The following is a 23,375-nucleotide window of genomic DNA, read 5'->3' as shown; positions in this document are numbered from 1 at the left end:
TGCTTATCAAGACGAGTCGGGTGACTAAAACAGCGTGTGCCTATGTTGCACCAAACCTTAGATCCACTAGGTACTGCCAGGGTTCAGCATCAGCTCTATCATGGGTACTGCTCTCCTAAGTGCTCATCAAGACGAGTCGGGTGACTAAAACAGCGTGTGCCTATGTTGCACCAAACCTTAGATCCACTAGGTACTGCCAGGGTTCAGCATCAGCTCTATCATGGGTACCGCTCTCCTAAGTGCTCATCAAGACGAGTCGGGTGACTAAAACAGCGTGTGCCTACGTTGCACCAAACCTTAGATCCACTAGGTACTGCCAGGGTTCAGCATCAGCTCTATCATGGGTACTGCTCTCCTAAGTGCTCATCAAGACGAGTCGGATGACTAAAACAGCGTGTGACTATGTTGCACCAAACCTTAGATCCATTAGGTACTGCCAGGGTTCAGCGTCAGCTCTATCATGGGTACTGCTCTCCTAAGTGCTCATCAAGACGAGTCGGATAACTAAAAAAGCGTGTGCCTATGTAGCACCAAACCTTAGATCCATTAGGTACTGCCAGGGTTCAGCATCAGCTCTATCATGGGTATGGCTCTCCGAAGTGCTCATCAAGACGAGTCGGATGACTAAAACAGCGTGTGCCTATGTTGCACCAAACCTTAGATCCATTAGGTACTGCCAGGGTTCAGCATCAGCTCTATCATGGGTACGGCTCTCCGAAGTGCTCATCAAGACGATTTAAATGACCAAAACCGCGTATGTCTGTGTTGCACCAAACCTGAATTCTACTAGGTAGTAGGTAGGTACTGCTACTACTGCCAGGGTTCAGTCAGGGTCATTTTGCTGTCTCATTTTAAAATATCACGAATGTAATTTTATTAGACGTTAATGCAATTGAGAGTAATTCTAATTAATTTTTTGAAACTTTAATGGCCATTGAAGTTAATCCGAATTAAAGTTAATCCGAATTAACTTCAATGGCCATTAACGTCTCAAAAATTTTATCCGAATTAACTTTAATCCGAATTAACTTTAATGCAATTGGTTAATGGCGGAACTAATGGTTAATAAAATTGATCAAAGGTTAATTAAAATTAACAATTACGGCCAACACTGATTGTTAGTTAGTTTTTCATAATTTGTATTGCTTTTGATTTATCATTGTTGACATTTTATAATTACATTTTTGCATGCTGAATAATTGACGATCATAATATAAATTCATATAGATTAGTGTAAGAATAATTTATATTGTAATTTATCATTATGAAAGAAATAAACTAAACTACAAGATATCAAAAAACTTGACTTTATAAAACTTATAACAAATTAAATCCCTTTTCATTTTGTATAAGTGGCCAAGTCGCTCAGACGCATAGTTTCCGAGATATAATCGAAAAACCGAAAAATGGAACCTTCAAACCCCCCTCTCCCCCCAGCACCAGGGTTACGGCCGGGGACTTTTGATATGTTTATGTCCTAACTAGTCCAAACAAAGCAACGAAGTCAAAAATTGTGTTTCAAGCATTTCCCTCTATACCTTTTTTTGGGCATTCATTTCCTGACCTAAGAGAAAAACGCATCATTTGTACAAAGGCGAACTTATCCCTTCCAGGGATCTCTTCCAGTTAACCTTTGAGCAATTGAGGGAGAGTTGGAGAACGGTAGACATCAAAGCTGTACTAAACGGCATAAAAGAAAATATTTAGTTCCCTAAAAGACAGGTAAACCTGTTTTATTTATCTCTCAAATCAAGCCTGTGGGTTAGAATGAAACTGCGCGACACACAGGAGACTTTCTAGCCGACCGGCAATTTTTTTTTGTCGCCGTGCGCGCATTGAAACCAATAGAGAAGGCGACAGTTATGTCGCGGGCTTGTTGGCGGTTCAGCTCATACCGAACCGAATATTCGGTTGGGCTAAAACTGCCTAAAACGCTCTAAACAAGTTTATAATGTACAGGTCCGCAGTCTGCATTCCGCACGTGTTTTCGATTTCTGAAGTTATGCCTAAAATCTACTTTATGCAACATTACTAGGCATTACTTACAGCTTACAGGTTCAAATTGACCTTTTTCACCGCAAAAAAATAGACTGTCATTACAACTTTTTCAGCCCTATTGTTACGGAATTGGATATATATTTTCATTTCTCATGCTCTGAAAGAGGGTCATTGTTGTTCTAAAACGTGTGCAGAAAATGATACGTGTCTGCACTAGAGCATTTTACGTTCGAAGTACGATTTTTGACATTTTTTTTACGATAAGTACTTGATATTTGAGTTTAAATGGATTTGTTATACAATTTCCATCTTGATATTTGACTCTCCATTCCATAAATAAGGATACTTTTGCCTAAATTGTTAATTGAAAGTACCCTAGAGAAATACTATAAAAATATATAATTAGTAATGTTTTTAAAAAAACACATGCATTTTACTTTCCTCGTATTCGAAATGAAAAGTAGAGTGTTTAACTCGGGTGAAAGGCATCATTTCTGCCTCGGACTATTGGCGCTCTCACTGCGTTCGAGCGCCAAAATACCTCGGCAGGAATGAGTGCCTTTCATACCTTGGTTAACAATCTACTATTGTTATACAAGGGTGCAAAGTTGTATTTTACCCGAGAGTGTGGAATTGAAACACGAGCAAGCGAAAGGACTCTATCGTTGAACCACGAGCGAAGCGAGTGGTTCTAAAATAGAATCCTAATCGTAGCGAGTGTTTCAACACACGAGAAGTAAAATACATTTGCACCCGTGTGTAACACAAAACTTTTCCCCTCACTAAATATAGCGAGGCGTTAGATCATCTTAATCACTAGAATCACTCATTTTTTTACGATATTATAACAGAAAACTCTGGAAGTTGTGTACGTGTCGGAGTCGGTGAGAAAATTTTTGTTGACAATGTTGACATTTCTGACGGTGCGTTTTGAAATTGCATCGACTCAACTTGTGCGTTCAGAATTACATTCAACATCATTTAAAAAACAAATGTTTCTTATGAAATTTAAGGTTTATGACTTAAAATCATTAAATAAAGCTAAATTTGGTATTTTTTATTAAATTCTCAAACCATTTATTTAATGATAATTAATATCGAACGAACCATTATTATGAGCGTTTTACGTTTTGTTATCTGTCAAAAGCTACTTAAACACGCTCCACCCAAGGTCAAATTACTTTCTCCACTGGTGGATAAAATGCGATAAAAGACGGCTTTCCGAGCTAGTGAGGGGAATACACGATAATCTACGTCAGCGGGAAAAAAATATTTGTGAATGGTGGACAAAAAATAGATTAAAATATCCTCTAATGATAAACATAGCTAAAATATACTTGGGAGCGCCTGCATCGTCAGTATATACATACGTAGCGAAAGACATTTCTCTGAAGCTGGGAATGTTTGGTTTTTCTTCACCAGAACCTCTTATAAATTATAAGTATTGAATTGTCTAAAATATTACAGTTGGATGCATTGTCAATGAACCATTTTTAATTCAATTAAACTATATTTATTTTGGAGTTACTGTTAGTCTGTGATGTAGAAACACCAAACCTTTACCTTTGTTCATTTCAAAACTATTAAATATAAATACATAATATAATCAATTATTATTAATCATTATTCCTATTAATTTTCAGTAATAAAAACTGTTAAAAGATCTTATTAAAATAACATTTTGAATTAAACAATTATTATTTACTTAATTTCTTAGGGTTCCATACCCAAAGGGTAAAAACGGGACCCTATTACTAAGACTCTGCTGTCCGTCTGTCTGTCACCAGGCTGTATCTCATGAACCATGATAGCTAGAACCGAAACGCTCGGTGGGCGAGTCCGACTCGCCCTTGTCTGGTTTTTACAATGTAACTCTTTTAATTTAATGATATAGAATATATATTATGAATTACAAAAAAATTCGCTCCAGTTCCTTACAAAAAAAAATGTTTATTCGGTAAATATTCGGCAATTCGAACCGAATTCGGCCGAATACGAACATTGAAAAACATGCCAAATACCGAATAATTACCGAATATTTGGCCCATCTCTATTTTAATCCATTTATTTCTCTACCTCAACACAAATAAAATAAAGGTAATCGCCAGTATAAATGGGGACCCTGTGCTGCCCCCTACTGTTCATGTACACTCCCTGTAGTCATCCTTGGTAGCAAGGCAGCTGCAGCTGCCGCCTATCTTAGGCATGCTTACTTAACGTTAAAAATAATTAGTTTCGTTTACCTGTGTTAACAACCACAACATATGGCGCAATGTCCAGCATGCGCGACACAAGTCCCAACGTCGGGTTCTTCGCAAGGTCTACTTTGTAATACTTCTTCACTAGGAACTTGTCGAGGCCTTCCGACGTGGAGCCCGACAGGTTAGCGAGACGCCGTCTCGCGTCATCCGCCGTACACACGCCGGCCACGGAACTAAAACAGATATATTTGTGGGTTATTCCCACCTACCAGTATACTATACCTGGCAACAACTTGGTGTCAGGTGGGAATAGGAATAGCTAGATAGCAGAGATTTTGAAGCTCGTCACAGACGGAGTGATAGTATATCGGCCGATACCGACAGATATCTGCGAGTATCGCTAAGCACCACACACTCAACGATACCAAAATATATATCGCTCTCTGTCTAGCACCTACATTGTGAGAGAGACGAAATATACCGACCGTTACATCGCAAGGCATCTTCTGTCAAATAGTACGCAAAAGATATTGGCAGATTCCGTATCTGCCGATATATTATCGCTCCGTCTGTGATGGGCTTGATGTGTCTAAAGCGAGGTTTAGACTAGCAAGAACTTGCATGCAATTCTCATTACATTGCGGAAACATTTTGAATGCAGTTTACCTTAGTAGTCAGCAATGTAACGTAAATTGCATGCAAGTTCTTGCTAGTCTAAACCTCGCTTAACGACGGTCATCCTCATATTCGTTCGCCAGACACATGAGCAAGATAAATCTGAACGAGACGCGCTGCTAAGTGACAGCATAGGTACGATCGATTTCAGACATCTTTACAAGCCAACATTTTAAAAATATATATTTACACGACCTTATTGTCCGTGTCCTAGACTTCCTAGAAGGAGGGGTGTAAATTTTTTTTTTTAATACAGTTGCTCAAAAAGTGCTACTTTTCGTGGCTGTTTAGCGTGCGGAAAGTTGGTTTTCGCGAACTAGTGCTTTTTACTTTTCCAATTTTTTTAAAGTTTCACTTGTTCCAATTTATGACAACTTATTGATGAGTGTTAATATTAGTTTCCTTTAAACGTCGTAATCAACATAAAAACCTACTGTTAATGTAAGAATACGAAAAATATGCATATTTTATTACTTACCTCTTCATCATTATAAGTATTATAACACGTTTATTTTTTAATGTTGAAAAACCGTTCTTAATAAGTTGTCTGAATGGAACGGAACGCCTGTCAAAGAAGAGGCGTATTTTCTTACTGCAAGAATGTTTTAAGTTTCCAAAGGCAACATTCGATATTGTTTTTATAAATATACGATACGCAAATAATCGTAAATAATGATATTTAGGTAATAATAGTACAATGTTTTAATATTTACAATTGTTTCTGTCTTATAGAACATGCATTTGAAAAAAAAACTTTCATTGAAGTGGGTTCAATAAAAATCTATTCTAGTCGAATAAAAGCTAGAAAAACACCTCTTCATCATGTCAATGTCAATGATATCACATAATTAATAATATAAAAGTTTCGAATTCCATTCCTTACTTGTTGCTTTTCTTATTTTTTCGCAACTGTATTAAAAAACGTCGTTCGATACACGTGCGGAAATGACATTCTTCACTCGTCCCGAGTCTTCTCTCGGTACTCGTTAGGAAATGACATACTTTCCGCACTAGCATCGAAATGTACTATTGTAATGTTGGCTTGTAAATATGTTTGTAAACTCGACAGTACTTATCGTTGGACTGCACTGGGCTGTTTTAAATTGATAGAGTAAAGTAAAGCAACGAACGAACGTAAAAACATGATAGGACTTTAATAGCATAACATAACTGATGTAATAAGCGTGTCAGTTCAGTCGGCCATAACTACACAATATTACATATAAATTATAAACATCTTTATATATCACGCGCCTGTAACATAAGCAATAGAACTAAAATAGCGTTATTACCTTGAAGTGTGATTGTTTAATTACTTAGCAACATTTTAATATGTTACGATAATTTATTAGAATCGGTGACATGCTCAAAAAAAACGGTTACGACATATACGAAGGCGAGAAGACATATCATCAAAAATATCATTAGATTTGTAGTTAAATATTAAAGGTTTTAATCTTTTTTTACTAATAATTTTGACATGTTTTGAAAATAATGATTGACTGCATGTCAAATTGAAATGTCAGTTACGAGACAAAGCAATATCAAAAACATTGAGTTTCAATAAAAAAGAATGAATGCATACAAATCTATGATACTTAATGCTACAAATAGGCACTAACTACTTGTATATACTATGTCTATGAATAGGCATTTTGATGCAATGAACCTAGAACTCTTTCGACCGAATAACTTTTCTGTTGTCTTCCAATGTCAATGTATTCAAGTTACTCTATGTACAGTATGTTTCATGCACGTTTCGAGGTTTCATGAAAATGCGCGAACGGATTCCTGCCGCTATTCTGGTGGCAGTACATCGTGTTTTCTTGGTAATAATGTAGGTATAGTTAATTTTATTGATATTCTCATCCTCTAACTGACTGGCAAAGGCCCTACAGAGGCTGCCATTTCTCTAATGTAATAAATGCGCGAACTTTTTGTCAAGTGTCGTGAGTGTTATTATATTGTGTTTTATTTGTGTTCACTGAATTATATTGGACTGATATTATTTGGACTTCACCACAGACTTACTCGTGAGTACCTCTACAATATTACACTCTATCCAGCTGGGGAACAAATCAAATTATTTTATGAGCTGAAGACGCGGGTTCGATTCCAGTCTCGGCCACCGGTTGACTTGGTCACTCTTTCTTTAGTGTATGTTATCTATTTCAGTTTATAATAACCAAGGGGTAGGGGGGGGGGATAAGCCAAATATGATCACATGATTTCTGGACGACCCCCTACAGGAACATAACTCTTTCAGCCAAATAATTTACGATGCGATATCGATATCTCAAGATATTGTACAGCGATCAGTTTGGAGCTAAAAATTAAACAAATTACTTAAAGGGGGTTACGATCCCTTATCTCTACAATAGATTAGCCGATTTAAAAATATTATTGGTTGGCGTCAAGCCTATATCTAACTACATATGATTGGCTCTTGCTGGTCAAGCCAACAACCAAATGAAGGCCAAAAGAGATGGCAGTCGTCCGGTTATATTCCGGTATTAACATGCTAGTTATATGCTAAACATATAATATTATGTCAAAATGATTTTAGGCATGGGCTCCGGTGCTCGCACTTAGCCCAATAATTTGGGCCATTATATTCGGTACACTTGTCCCTAACGAATACCAGATGCCAGCTAGGGATTTAGTAGTTACGCGCAATGCGTAGTATAAAATGTAATGCAAGCAAAAGCGCATATTTTTTTTGACGAGACCTGTATTTTCTCCTAAACTTATAGCAACACAAATGTACTCTTAATTGGTAACTTACCTTGGTAACGAGGGGCACGGAGGGGGAGAGCGCGGATAGAGCCTGTGCCGGTGTGCTGCTCAGTGGCACGCTAGCCACCGGCGTCGCTAGGCAGGGTTAGACTTGTCGACACACTCGATATGTTGTTAACTTACCCGTCATCTCTAACGACGGTAACGAGGGGCACGGAGGGGGAGAGCGCGGATAGAGCCTGTGCCGGTGTGCTGCTCAGTGGCACGCTGGCCACCGGCGTCGTGAGGGAGGGCTCCACTATCGAGTCCCACCACCTGGAAACCAAACACGATATTAGCCAAGTCAAATTAATACATATCAGGGAAAATTATAAGGTATTATTGGATCGAACAAGATTTAATTGTCATAGCTTAGCATAATACCTAGGTACGTTTACGTTACCTACAAAGTCTGTTAGAAATCGAGGCTGCTCCTGATTATTTAAGAACGGCTTATTAATCTTTGTTGTTGACTGTACAAGGTAATCTGATGAAGAAGAAAAAATAGCAGCACGGTTGCCATAGTAATTCACTTCTGAATGAGCTGATAACGTAAATAGCATATTAACATCGTCATATGTTAACATCTGACCTCCATCGATAACAAACGTAATAAATATATCAAAATATTTACCATATTACGGTTTAGTTTTTTATCAGTAGTATAAGTATGTCAAATATTGCGTTATGCGGTGTGTAAGGTTGGTATTCCACTTTTTTTTCCCAATGTGCATTGCGTCTCACTGTCTCACTAAGCAAAACGTGAGACGCAAATACACATTGGACAAAGAAATTGGACAAGCTTAAGGGTAATTTGTATTTATAACCGAATTTTGTCGTCACGGTGTTGATGCTAAACTAAGTAAGTTACAGGCACTATTTTGGAATTGTTCTGAATTATAAGTATTTTGCAATATCTACTTGTATCACACATGATAAAATACCATCGTCTAGAGAGAATGAATAATTGTACCTGTCCTATTCCGAACATGCCATACGTAGCCAAATGCTCCCCGCACCGTGCGAGAATAGTTATGTCAGCAATCTGACCATGTTTGCTTAGCGTGCCAGTGTTTTTTCTTAGAATAACTAAGTACCTGCCCGCCGCCAATGCGAAGTCCGATCGACGATTAATATTATCAAAGATAGATTGAACTCCGTAATAGATGGATACAGTCTAAGGAAAAAACGTGCCTCGAAAATCAAGAAAATTTGATTCTCGCTCAGAGGGCGCTACTAGCTTTGGCCTACTGTCGTATAGATGGCGTTGACGGTTTCGTTTGTTATTTAACAATTTTAACGCATATCAGTGAAAGAACATGCGTCAAAATCATAAAAATAATTAATGCAAATAAAAAAAATCATTTATCCATATTTAAATACATTTTATCGTATTTTTATAAATCTTCATTTTTTGTTTTAAAGTGTGTCGATAGATGGCAGTGAATTTACTGTGGTTACAAAATTTACTATGACAGTACCGCTCTAGTATAAGTTACTCTATTATCGTGCTTTCGAGAAAAATTGTCGATCGGTCATTTTTTATGGGACAGTTCCGTATCTCAATTACGAGTGGTGTTAATGTTATTGCCGTCTACAGACTCATTAACGCTATCCTTACTAACTTCCAACCAAAATTACTTACCAAAGCTTATCGTTGGTAGGCACGGGTTTGAACTGGCGCGCCTCCATCCACGGGTCGGAGATGTGCTTGGTCATGTAGTTGCGGATGTTGTCTGGCAGCAGCACCACGCATTTCTGGCCTTCCTTGAGGCTCTTGGCCGCCTGCAGAGCGCCCCACATGGCTGAGCCGCTGCTGCCGCCTGCGACACATTATTACTATTAAGGATCGGTCACACTGCTGAATTGCTGATCAAACATTAAAGCAGCTAGACTTGCTCTTTCCTGATGTGAACGCAGCCTGTTGGGTGAAGAATCTAGATATTAAATTATAGTTTATAAATTATTATATATAATTCCACCAATATTTTTTAAATGAGCGTCCAGTTTGTAGCCATATGATTGTATAATTAAAGCACCTTTTTGGTAGCAAAATGTGTGACCAAAAACGCAACGAATAAGACATGTCACTGCATCACTTATTTATACGCTGCGCCAAGTTTCGGAATGGTCGGTCTACATGTAATCCACACATAATGTTTAGGTATGCATTTTTTTATGGCTGAATGCCATGAGCCATGATGCTGTCACAAATATATGTGCAATGGAAATTAAATTTTGAATGAAATTTCATTAAATACCTCTCGTCTAGATGCGCCCGAAACGTGATACGTCCCAGCCTAATATGTAGAACATAGTATCAATATTGTATTGCTTGTTTGAGAAAAAACATTTACCGCAAAGCAAGCCTTCCTCCTGAATGAGCCGCCTCGCCATCGGCAGCGCCTTCTGGTCGTCGCACTTGACCCATTTGTCGATGACGGTCCTGTCCAATGTTCGCGGCAAGAAGTCGTAGCCGATGCCTTCCACCTGTCGTCAGGCAAGCAACACTTATTTGATGACGGTCAAATAAGTTATCGTGAAACGTTGTAGGTATGTATAACAATTAAAACTCAACGAGCGGTCTTAGGTCTTAGGGGGTTGCGTTGCGAGCAGGCCAGCCGCTCGGGGCCTCGCGTTTTAATGCGAGCAGTTATTTTTAGGGTTCCGTACCCAAAGGGTAAAAACGGGACCCTATTACTAAGACTCCGCTGTCCGTCTGTCTGTCTGTCACCAGGCTGTATCTCATGAACCGTGATAGCTAGACAGTTGAAATTTTCACAGATGATGTATTTCTGTTGCAGCTATAGCAACAAATACAAAAAAGTACGGAACCCTCGGTGCGCGAGTCCGACTCGCACTTGGTCAGTTTTTTCTTAGCCTACCACAAGCCTATCGTATCGTCATCGGGGTGATCCGAGACGTAGGCCCTTATTTGACATGATTTTAATTATTTTTTATTTTTATTTTTTTGTACTCTTAATTTAATTGCATTTTATTATATAAATAGTTTGTTATCCCATATGGAAATGTTTTCAAGAATAAATAAATTTCATTCATTAGCTAAAAAGACAAAGGCCTCGGAAACATGAAGCCGACGCTGGTGAAATGATTTTTAAGTGAAGTGAAAATGTGAAACGTTATTCGACTAAACTTTACATAAATGAAAAGATTACTCTGCCAAATGAAATTCTTTCAATAGTTGTGCTAATTTACACAGAAGCGAACTGTACGTGCACGCTTTTTCCCGAGGGGCTACAGTATGGGGTTCTTCAAAAAAGGAGTGTACAGGTTTTTAAAGGGTCGGCAACGCGTGTGTAATATCTCCGGTGTTGCAGGCGTCCATAGGCTACGGTAACTGCTTACCATCAGGCGGGCCGTATGCTTGATTGCCACCGACGTGGTATAAAAAAAACGCGGTATGAGAACCAAGTCTACAAAAGTTACCTACAAATAAATCACTGCAAAACGATGTTCGGCGAAACGTTGTCTGCAAATCGATAATTTGCTAAAACTGTAACCCGTATTCGAGCGATAGAAGCAGATAAAGAAATTTAGATTTTCGTTCTTCTCGGTAGGGCCTCAGGACAGTTATTGTGAAATATTAAGAAGACTGATTTAACCTATCAATGTTTATAAACTATGAGGTAACGAAAATAAATCCATGTTATAATACCACGTGGTTCATCATGGTTGCGCAGAAAAATATGTTTATCTTAATACCGTTCAGATCGCGTTGTTTCTGGTTCTATCTGGTTACTAAGGCCACAACTAAAGCAATTGCGTTCACGATTATGTGATTAATAATCGCTAACACGTGCTGGTAAAAATAGGTAAACGAAGTAAAAATGTGTACACGTGTATGACCAGCTGTGCACTGGTTAATGAAAACTAGATTAGAAGAAATCGATGGAATAGAGATAATATCGCAAAATGTACACACTATTCTCTACCGTTGACTTCTCCAATTATACCTATTGTCAAATAGAAACTTATGTAAATATTATAAATGAAAATATTTTACAATCCAGGGTCTATTCTTTGATGAGAATGTTTTTCGATTTAATTTCCGTAACGCATTTGTGTACTCATAGCATAGCATTGTTATGTATGATTTAGGTCATTTAGGTCGTCACAAAAGCAGTTGTTTGAAAGGAAGTTAAGTAGGTAGGTATTTTCCGTCTTGAGTTTTTTATAAACCCAACTTCGGTGTTTGTTTACAGTAACCATTCAACCTAACTGAAGCTGGTAAAGGCCCTCTTAATTGATCAAAAACTAATGAGAAAGTTGCGTTTTATCCACAAGAGTGGCTAAGTAAATTAACGAATTCTTTTTGTTATTTCTATTTCCTTATGCTGGCTGGTAGAATTGACTTTTAATGATGATTTTGAATGATAAATATTTAATAACATTCATTTATGTTTAATTTGGTTTGATTTTGTTTAATATTTTACAGTTAGTAGTATCCTCGCGGTCATGCACAGATACGATCGATTCCTAAGATTCTTGTGCCCCCTCTAAGCAACTGCTTATTAGTAAATCCAGCACTGCGTATACGATTTGGACGTAACGTTTTTTTTGTCAGAGGTGGAGGTAATAATCATTGGATATTGCCAGCCCGGTATCGGCTCGGCTCGGCTGAGCTGGATACGGTTCTCCCAGCCTCCTACGGACTAAAACTAAACCCCTCCAGACGTAACGGGGTTTGTAGTAGGTATATTTTAGTTACCTCATACATGTCGACGTCGCTGTGGTTGAGTTCCTCAGGCTGCGCCAGTATGGAGCCGTAGGGGTCGACGGCCACGACGGTGCAGGCGGGGCAGCGCTCCTTGAGCTTGTGCGCCACGCCCGACACCGTGCCGCTGGTGCCGGCGCCCATCACCACCATGTCCACGGCGTCGTCCAGCGCCCAGAGGATCTCTTCCGCTGTGCCGTCGTAGTGCGCCAGGGGGTTGCACGGGTTGTTGTACTGTGGGGCATACGAGTACTGTGATTTCTAAACTGGGCTGTTTTAACATTTTTACAGCAATTTGGCGTAAAATGTTAAAACGTTCGTGGACGGTCTTTGCTACGTGCAAGACCAACCCTAGAACCCTACTTTGAAAGTACATTCTCTTACATGACCATATGTTCTTGTGAATAAATGATAATTCAATTCAATTATATACGCACAGTTACAAACATAAACCCTTATAAAAGCATTTTATTCTCATGTCATGATTTTTAAAACACTGACTGGTATACATAACTAAAATAAAAAATTTACTTTTTAGATTCTAAATCTCCAGACTTAATGGAATTAGTATGATCAATAGGTACTTAATTATGATGTAGATATACCCATTGTTCTCTTTTTTAAGTAATGTAATTTCTTTAGATTATATAAAATTAGTGTTATCAAGAGCGCTATGTATCTAGTGTACCTACTCAATCAACCTGCTGAGTCACCAGCAACATGCTGAGATGAGGCCATTTCATGGCACTTTAATCTTATTTTATGTTTTCTTTTATATTATGTAATGTCTTGTTTGTTTGTGCTTACGAATAAAATCTCATTCTATTCTATCAATTATTATGTTTTAACTGAAAACACAATGCCAGATGTGAGCTGATAATAAATATAAATACAAACAACAATAATAGGTATAAATTAATTTAATATTAAGCAGAAACGTCTGCATACAATGCCATAAAATGTTATTTGTCCTAGACAGTGAATGTTTTCAATGTTTCTACTTTTAATTTATTTCTAATAGTCTTGTGATACCCACAAGCAATTTGGCATGGTAAAAAAGTATGTTTGTTTACCTGATCCAGTACAACAGCATCAGGTATCTCTGAAGCCATGCGGTGAGCCACACCGATGTTACTTTCGGGAGAGGAGGAGGGTGCCTCAGTGGGTGTTCTCACTATCTCCGCTCCTAGAGCCCTGAGAGTATTCACTTTCTCGTCTGACATTTTTTCAGGCAGCACTATGATACATCTGTAACCTGAAAATAGGTATTACATGAAACCTAAAGCGACAAGCTGATATGATAGCAGTAAACTTTGCTTGCCTGCCTGATAATTATGACAGAATGGACTTTTAAATTAAAGGACAAAATCATATAGGATTTTTTTTTTTATTGTAAGATTTTAATGGATTTTTTACCTAAGGTCAATGTGCTGAAGACCAATATATATAAAATTTATTGCAATGAAGATCGGGCAAGGGCAAGAACTCTCGTATTTGTATATGTATGTCGCTTAGACATAGTCAGAAAGGAAGAGCTCTACCGACCTTCTGTAAGTAGAGTATGTAGACGAACTTCACCACATTGACCTTATTGTATAATTCATTCTTATACTTCTATTGTCATGATATATTATCCGTTTATGAACCATTTTTGGTTTAAGAGATATTGTGCTTGGGATACCCCAGTGATTAATTAAAAATTGCAAAAAGTAATCAAGAACTCCATGTGATACTGGAGTGCCAATACACTAGATTGTTTCCATCACCAAATCAAAGTATGAGGTTGATTTGTTTAATAATACTCCCATTAATGTTTTATACAGGGTTTATTAGATTAGATCTCACCTTTAACAGCAGCCGCCAAAGCTAGACCAATGCCAGTATTGCCAGAGGTGGGCTCAATAATGACAGATTTGCCGGGTTTCAACACTCCTCTTTGCTCTGCATCCAGTACCATTCTGTAAGCGATGCGGTCCTTCACAGACCCACCTGGGTTCATAAACTCGCATTTTGCATCTATAACAAATAGCATTCTTTTATAAAAACTGATTTATTTATGACTAGGTACTTTTAGATACAGAAAAAGATATAAAAGAAAACAATGCAACGAATTTTTTTAAACATTCTCTTATTTTTAGTGTTCCGTGCAAAACTTTGTTTTGACAAACGGAACACTTATGGGATCACTTCGGTCTTGCAAATCAGTTAAATGCGTTTTTCTCAGAGACCGTTTGACGTAGATACCTAAAATTTGAAATAGTTATTTATGGTAACTTTTGGTGGCCAGCTAAGTACTTACCTACTAGGTATACCTATTAGCAGAATTCCAAAATTTATAACTGGAATTAATACCATTTCTTAACTAATTAATCCTTTGTATATTGATTAGCGAGGTTATTGTCAGGTAAATAACATAAATATCAGAAGCCATACTCACACATATCACATTTTATGCCTTCAGACTTAGGTATTCTCGTCAACTTCACCAGCGGAGTGTTACCGATAGCGTGTAGAATGTCAGGATGGAATTTTTGATTTCTGTCTCTATAAAAACATTACAAAATTCATTGATTATTCACGACTATATGTGCTCCCGTTCATAAAATCAACAGCTATAAATAAAACTTACAGTACTTTGACGATGTGCGGCAATTCCTTGAGGTTAAAGAATTTAGATAATCCATTTGCTTGACCATTCTGCGACGCCACGTGGTTCGACATTTTTCTCAACAAAATTACTCTTGATTAGTATTAAATGTTTGTTATTTCGATAAAAAACGTAGCAAAATCACAAGTCCGTATTATTAACGTTTCAGAGAAAACGTTTAACTAAAACTTATTAAGCACCTATTAATAAGTGCCAGTTTATTTCACTCGTCGTGTATAATTTTATTTTTAAATTAGATAATCCGTAAAGGGTACTTTTTGACATAGAAACACAAGTTCTCGTACCCCGTCCGACTCGACTGGAACCGGTGGCAAAGAGCATATAATCACTACGTTCTACGTTCGGTGGGGTGGACGAATGACGAATGGATCAAATCAAATGAATGGAATCTCGCCTAACTACTAAACTCGCCTTCGCCTAGTTTTTTTTTATTATTTATTATGGCAATCGTCTTTAGACATTCCTGCCAGCTTCACGTCAATATCAACAGAAAAAAATATATAATGTGCAACGATTATAACAGATCTGGGCTGAAAGGACAATGGTTAATGTTATTGATTAGCTGTGTTACAAATATTAGTCTAGTTAGTTTCTTGGCCTAGTTGCTTGCATTGCAAAGTAAACCGGCCCCCCCGGTCCCCCGTCCTCATTCTCCCCCTCTCCGTACACCGCATTCATTCATGAACCAACTTCACTACACCATTCATTCCAAATTCATTCATTTAATTTTAGGTAGGTATTCTGACTTTTAAAAATTATTAATATCCCTTGGAGTTGCGTAATTAAAATTATAACAAAATTTTAGCAACATTTTTTAATGGCCTACCTACCTAAAGTGCCCTCCACACTCGTGCGCGAATCACGGCGCGGCGCGAAGCCGCATACGCGAGTTACGAGTGTGGCGTCGATTTCGTAAGTCCGGTTTACATTTGCTATAACCCTCCACACTTATTCGCGAATCGCGGTGCGAAGCCGCGTAGTCTGGAGTGAGCTTTACACGCATTAGCATAATTATGGTTCCATTGTTGTCAAAATCTATAGTTGGTCAAACCAAATTGTCAGTAAATAAGAACAAAAAACTACACTCATCCTTTTCTTTTGGGTGCTAGTACTAGTGTAAGACAAAGATAGTATGATTCTCTCTGTCTTTGTTTGAAAAGAGACAGTCCTTTGACAAACTATTGAAACTATAGTTCAGATGATGGCAAAAGAGAGTGTTTTCGCATTACTTCTTTAGGGCCCTCCACACTCGTGCGCGAATCGCGGCGCGAAGCCGCCTAGTCTGGAGCGAGCGTTTTACTAAAAGGGATGACTTTTAGCAAAAACTCAAAAACATACACTTTAATTTGGAATCAGGACAGCACATATGTAGCCCGCTCCAGCGCGAGTGTGGAGTCGATTTCGCTGATTAGCGAACTAGACTCCACGCTGGCGTTCGCGGCTTCTCGCTGCGATTCGCGCATGAGTGTGGGGGGCTTCTCGCCAAAAATATACGTCTGGCAAAAATAGAAGAGCAAGAGTAGAAATTAAAAAGTGGCAACACTGTAGTGTCGTCCCGTTTTTAGGTCTGTTTTATTACTATAGTTGGTCAAACCAAATTGGCAGTAAATATGAACAAAGAAAACTATACTCATCCTTTTCTTTTGGATGCTAGTACTAGTGTAAGACAAAGATAGTAATATGATTCTCTCTGTCTATGTTTGAAATGAGACAGTCCTCAAAATTAATTTTGGGTTCACAAGTAGGTAGGGGAAGAAAAGTAAATATTAATAAAAGAAACATTTAGGTAGATATGTTTATTTTACTATTAAGCTTAGTTATATATACCTATAAGTATAAATATATAAATATTTCTAATTAAACAGGTTGCGGCAACTTAAGCGGTTTGAGGAACGGGATAACTTGGGGCAAGCTGTGCGTCGTCGGAAGGTCATTCCAAATGCTGTCTAATATACTGCCACACCGTTTCAGAGGTGATCACTCCTTTTGGTTTGAATATTTCTGAAAGAAAACAACACTTATTGTTATTTAGCCAATGACTTCAATCTCATGTAGCGTCCACACGTACACAATTTCTTGTGGAATCGGCGAGCCAGTTGCGTCCACACAACCTGATTAATTAGACAATTTAATTAGATCGGGCTAAAAATTGTTCTGTCTGGATGGACCTTTAAGAGTGCCAGTTGAAGGGGAAAACGATGACATTCCATTTTACGATGTTATTTGAACTTACGTACCACAACGTCCACAACTGTAGGTACCTTAATTACCATTGAATTTAATAAATGGGAAAAGAGTTATATGTACGTCGTCACGTACGTACGAGACCGAAAAAACAAATACACTTCAGAAAAAAAAAATCTTATAATTCTGCCCTAGATTTTGCTCCAGTTAGGAAAAACCAGGAAAAACATATGCATACATAAGTGTGTGTGTTTTTTTATACTACGTCGGTGGCAAACAAGCATACGGCTCGCCTGTGTTTTAAGATTGCTTTCCTACCTTTTATTTTACTTTCAGGGTTCGGTATCTTTTCAACTATAACGACGAACGGAGTAATGTCCAAAATTCGAGATACAAGTCCGACGGTAGGATACCCCTTGTTTTCCGCTACTATCAAGCAGTTGTGTATGATGTGCTTTTTAACCGGTTCGTTTAAATTTAATTTTTCTTCTTTTTTGGGATTGGTAGCCGCGTGTCGCAGTTGGTTTTTAGATATTGCTCCTTCGAAAAACCTGAAACATGTTATTTCCTGGTCATAATTACCACCGCACCTGGAAATCAGCGCCTAAAAAGCCCGTTTATTTTAGTGTTTCCTTTTTCTGATAATAATCCGTATTCAAAACCTTAATGTATTTATAAAAATTAGATAACAAATGTTGCAGGGTCTTGATTACGATATTCGTATTAAATGTTTGAGTCTTACTTACATACGCAAGGGGTGTATTATCGTTCAAGATGCCCAATAATCCATTAACATTTTTTATTGTAGGTAACTATAAGTACAATAGCGCCATACATTTCAACTATCTGTGTCCATTGAAAAACTTCGTCCTCTTGTCGACCATTCGTTTTTGATTTAATTAAATTTTTAATGTAAAGGGCCCTCCACACCCATGCGCGAACCCCGGCGCGAAGCCGCGAACGTAAGTGTGGCGTCGATTTCGCAGATTGTTCACGCCTTCGCGCCTAGTTCCCCGTTTTTTGGCGGTTTATCGGCCCGCGTCAAAGGAGGCGCGAAGCGCGAACTGGCAAGACTCCATATTACACCTATTTTGACTCATATGTGGCAAGATAAATAATAGGTAATTATATTATATGAAGCGGCTATATTTTACGGTTTTACAACAAAACAAAATGGAAAAATTGCTAAATCACGTATGATGCTATAGATAACTAGCAGTTAAGCTCGATCAGCTGATGCTTTTCCGCCATCTTGGCGAGAACCAAACTGCGAAATCGCCGTGAGGTTTGCCAGTGTGGAGTTGGAGTCATACGTCAACGTTGCGACGTGTTCTCTCCGCGAAGTCGCGCCGCGATTCATAAACATAGTCTGGCCTTAATAGATGAATTTCAAAGAAATAATATCAAATATCGGCCATATTTAGCAGCTGACAGTTAATAACAGGAAGCCAAGATGCAACCCGCTCTCTCAACTCTAAAAACATTCTTACTCGTACCCATTCTCACCAACGACTATCGCAACACTACGCAATCTACCCATCGCAGTGAGGGCATCTCCACACGTTGCGTCGTGCTTCACGTGTGGCACCGAGATATCCACAGGCCATAGACCTAGCATTACATAGACCAGCTATACGCGTGCGCCCGTAAGGGATAGATATAGATGACGTCATAAACTTGGGGATACCATATTGGTAAAAATTACCCCAATATTTGATATCACGTTGGGGCGATTACCCTGGAGGCAAAGTTAGCTTGTTTGACGGTATTAAAAAATTGTTAAATAAAATGTCAATGGGCCGTTTTTTTTAGGCGTATAAACAATGAAATACCTCCTATAATTCGCGTAGGTGGTACAAAACTAAACATGTTTAGTAAATAAAACGTAAAATAAAATGTATTATGGGTTTTAATTTAAGAAAATAACAAATCGCAATCACACCAATTAATGTACACCACATTTAATCTTCACAACATTTGTTTATTTATTTTTTGGAATTAGAAGTACGAAAAAACTTCGAGGTCAAAATTACCCATAAAATTATGATATTTTCATCTGGTATCCCTAACATGATTGTTATGCAGCTAAATGAAGAAGAAGTTTAAAAATGGCTGACCTCAGACTCCTACCTACCTACGTAATTTGGGCGGATAATATTACAAATAATGTTTTGTTAATTTGCGTAAATATTTGTGATATTTTTATTGAAATCGTTTGATTCTACATTGCTTTGAGTGTAACGTAATTTTACGATGTTATTCTCACATATTGCGTTAAGAGGAAGGTGTAAAATACCGTACTTACGTGTGAAAGGTTATGATCTCATATTTTTGCTCAGAGCGGCTATTACAGCCGATTACAGAACAATTCACCAGTATTTTATCAAAGTTCAAGCATTTAAAACGCTAACCATCACTATATTTCATAAGAGAAAGCACAATTTCATACAAAACAACGATAATTAAACAAGCAACGAACAAACATGACATGTCACGTACTTATTTGTTTGCCACAACCTCGGTTGTGGCAGCGGTGGAAAAGTGAAACTATGACAAGGACAAACAATAACAGCGCTTTCTCTGCTACTCCTACTGAAAGATACATAAGACTATCCCGTTCGGTCATTTTCCCCCACTCCTCATGACCGATCCAGTTATACTAGATTCATGCCACAGGCAGGTTATCAATTGGATGATTCCACCATCTGGAAATATTTTGGAATGAGGGCTAATGCGTATGAATTCGCCGCTAGGGGCGCTAGTGTAGATGGTGGTCTTTTCCATAGTTCGAAATGTCAAATGTCACTTGTCACTTCAATGACTGACAGCTCTGCAGCTGTCACCACCATCAACAGAGGCGCCAACTGGTGAGCAAAAAAACGATAGCCCTCATTAAAGACTGTGTGATGGATGTTTTAGCGCTGAATCGCTGATGTTTGAGTGATTCCAGCGCTGAAAGAATTAAACAAATGTATAGGTACTTTACAAAAAATTGTTTATTTGTAAATTACCAATACCAAAGTACGAGTACACGACTTAATACATAACAATATACTAAGTTAGAGTTAACTTTCTGATGATCTGATCTTACTCAATGTTGGGATGTAAAGGAGGCTCTTTGAACAGGTGCGCCTCCATCCACTGGTCGGCGACGAACTTGGTCATGTAGTTGCGGATGCCGTCTGGGAACACAACTACCACTTTCTTCCCTGCGCCCAATTTTAACTCATTGGCGACCTGCAGCGCAGCGAACATGGCGGCTCCACTGCTACCACCTGGTAAGCACAGTTTGCTTTATTACCTACTCCATGGGGGTAATAGGGTATATTCAGAATAGGGTATTCGATTTTTGTTTTTTATATATTTATAAGTGTTCGTATAGCTTTAATAGCCACCTGGTATTTTTATTTTCTGAATATAATATCGCTATTCACAAAGAAAAATTGTTTTTAAATATAAGCAATAGATGTTGGCGCCAAAAAGGCAGACGCCATTCTTGTGACGTCATAATAGCATTAACAAAGAAACAATACAAATACAACACAAATCCTCTTTATTGCACAACCTTAGAATAAATGTACATGGAAACACAAATAATACATCAAACACAGTCAAACTTCAAACTCATCATCATCAGTGCAAACTTTTTGCCGTTGTTACAACTTTAACACTTGTTTCTGCCGCCCAATGTACAATTAAATAACTAATAATACGAATATATACATACTAAACTTACCGCAAAGTAGTCCCTCCTTTCGTATAATTTCCCGAGCCATGTTAAAGGAGTCGTAGTCGTTCGTGTGTACAACCTTATCAATTACATCTTTTTCCAAAACATCGGGTACAAAATCGTCTCCAATGCCTTCTACCTGTGTAGGCAAAGTGATCATAATTGTAAATCAATATTAGATCATTAGTATCAATTAGTATTAACAAAGATAGATATAACTCCGTAATAGATGGATACAGTCTAAGGAAAAAACGTGCCTCGAAAATCACGAAAATTTGATTCTCGATCAGATGGCGCCACTACCTTTGGCTTACTCTCGTATAGAGGGCGTTGACAGTTTTGTTTGTTATTTAACAATTTTAACGCATATCAGTGAAAGAACATGGGTCAAAATCATATAAAAATAATTAATGAAAATCACCCTGCGTAGTAGTAGTAGGCTAGTAGCTCATAATCGTCATATGATACAAATATGTTCTACCCCCTGCCCTGTACCCTGTAGGTAATAGAGCCTATTAGGCATATTCTCCCTCTGGGCTCTGACTAACTTGCTAATATATATATATTTTTCATTGGCAGTGTCCTTAATATTACTATACTAGTATACCCCTATTATATTTGATTCCTTGTCAAAGTCATAATATTCTTGAACAGATTAAAAATAAACTTTTGGATTTTAGGGCATAATATTATATGGGCTTTAGTAATAGGATCTGATCAAAACCCATCGCATAAACTCACATAAAACGGTGCAAGTTCACTTCCCCATATAATCGAGCCGACTGCTTCTACGGCCACGATGACGCATTCTGGGCAAGCTTTCTTTAGCGCGCGCGCGATGCCCGTGACCGTGCCGCCCGTGCCAGCGCCCATCACCGTGCCGCCCGTGCCAGCGCCCATCACCGCCATGTCCACGTGGCCCAGCGCCGCGACGATCTCGCTGCCCGTGTGCTCTTCGTGCGTCATGGGGTTCACAGGGTTTGAAAACTGCACAGTAGAGCATTGGCACTTTCTTGTAATGTACAAATGTAAAGGATAAAGACACACACACAGAGAGAAAGATTTAGTATTGGAATTAAGAACTAAATACCTACTGCTTCAGCTCGACACAAGCATAAGATTGTCGCTTAACTAGACGTTGCTTAGACCCACGCGCAGAGTGCAAGAAAAGCGACTAAAGGGCATTATTATAGTTTTTTTAATGATTCCAAATATTCCATCAATTCCATAATCTGTCAAGAGTTCTTCACCAAGGGCCGTACTACCAAGTTCAGCGTCCACCAAGGTTCAAGGGGCATATTATCAAGAAAAGACCACTGCAGTAAAATCACAGGTTATAGAGAAATCCCAAAGAGCCATTCATTTACTCTATATGGATTTGGCTAAAACTCTATTTCTTATAAAAGAAGAGAAACAAACCTACTGAAAGAGCCGCGGTTTACTGACTACTGTTTTGCATTTTTATGATCAAACATTTGTTCGGTACCTACCTGATCTAAACTGATGCTGTTAGGATCTTGTTTAAGTATTTCCTGAGCAACTGTTAAAAAGTGGTCGGGGTCCCCCAGGTTGGCAGAGGTAGGGGTTTGCACGATATCCGCCTCCAGCAGTTTCAAAGTACTTAGTTTTTCGCCTGCGTTCTTGTCCGGCGTAACAATGGTCGCCTTATAACCTGCTTACAATGACAACGTTGTATTGTAGTACGTAAACATTCAAAATAGGCCTACGGATTTTCATGCAGTAAACACGACTAGAAGGGGTGACCGGGTTTAGTAATTTTATTCGTGCCGGGGTGATGGCATGGCACGATAGTTAGTTAATGATAATGATCTTAATGTGCGTCCAGACTGTCTAACGCGCTGCAAATGAGCCTATAAGCCAAGGCTAGCAAACAGCATCGTATAGTACGATGTGCAGCGGTCGTTCAAGCGCTGCACCGGACGAGCCATTGGACGGGTGGAAACTGAGGTTCCAGGTTTGCTATGCAAAAAACATGTTTTGCATTTGCAATACCTATAGCGAGGATTTAATTTTGTGGAGTATTGTGACACTGACCTTTGACTGCCGCGGTCAGAGCGAGCCCGATGCCGGTGTTTCCCGAAGTAGGTTCTACGAAGCGTGTACCATCATAGGCTCTTCCGGATTTCTCCGCGTCATGCACCAATGTTTTCGCTATCCGATCCTTAATTGAGCCCCCGGGATTCAGAAACTCGCACTTTGCGTCTGTCCCCCAGAAAAACAGTTAGGTAAGTTAAATGAGCTCGCAAAAAATCTCTGAACCTACCCAACAGAATAGAAACGTTAATAAGTTTTTCAAAAATTTCATTCTTGATAGGTACAAGCTTTTATCGCTGACTGTACTTTTTTTTCAACAACAACTAATACTCATCGAGACAATTCTAACAAACC

General features: G+C 38.5%; 1 protein-coding gene across 1 annotated transcript in view; it reads right to left on the bottom strand.

Annotated features, from left to right (window-relative positions):
• LOC134748533 (cystathionine beta-synthase-like) overlaps positions 1-23,375 on the bottom strand; it is a 28,151-nt gene that overhangs the window by 3,908 nt on the left and 868 nt on the right. The window contains exons 3-17 of the mRNA XM_063683324.1: positions 23,022-23,189; positions 22,457-22,641; positions 21,708-21,953; positions 20,973-21,105; positions 20,328-20,511; positions 19,908-19,941; positions 15,014-15,129; positions 14,822-14,928; positions 14,230-14,400; positions 13,458-13,639; positions 12,379-12,618; positions 10,007-10,139; positions 9,295-9,472; positions 7,794-7,925; positions 4,242-4,432 (exon numbers count right to left, since the gene is read on the bottom strand). Coding sequence (XP_063539394.1) covers positions 4,242-4,432; positions 7,794-7,925; positions 9,295-9,472; positions 10,007-10,139; positions 12,379-12,618; positions 13,458-13,639; positions 14,230-14,400; positions 14,822-14,928; positions 15,014-15,129; positions 19,908-19,941; positions 20,328-20,511; positions 20,973-21,105; positions 21,708-21,953; positions 22,457-22,641; positions 23,022-23,189 — 2,400 coding nt within the window. The remainder of the gene's footprint in view (positions 1-4,241; positions 4,433-7,793; positions 7,926-9,294; positions 9,473-10,006; positions 10,140-12,378; positions 12,619-13,457; positions 13,640-14,229; positions 14,401-14,821; positions 14,929-15,013; positions 15,130-19,907; positions 19,942-20,327; positions 20,512-20,972; positions 21,106-21,707; positions 21,954-22,456; positions 22,642-23,021; positions 23,190-23,375) is intronic.

Source organism: Cydia strobilella, chromosome 16 (genome assembly GCF_947568885.1).
Source record: "Cydia strobilella chromosome 16, ilCydStro3.1, whole genome shotgun sequence".
Taxonomy (NCBI): domain Eukaryota; kingdom Metazoa; phylum Arthropoda; class Insecta; order Lepidoptera; family Tortricidae; genus Cydia; species Cydia strobilella.
This window is presented reverse-complemented; position numbering and strand designations above follow the sequence as displayed.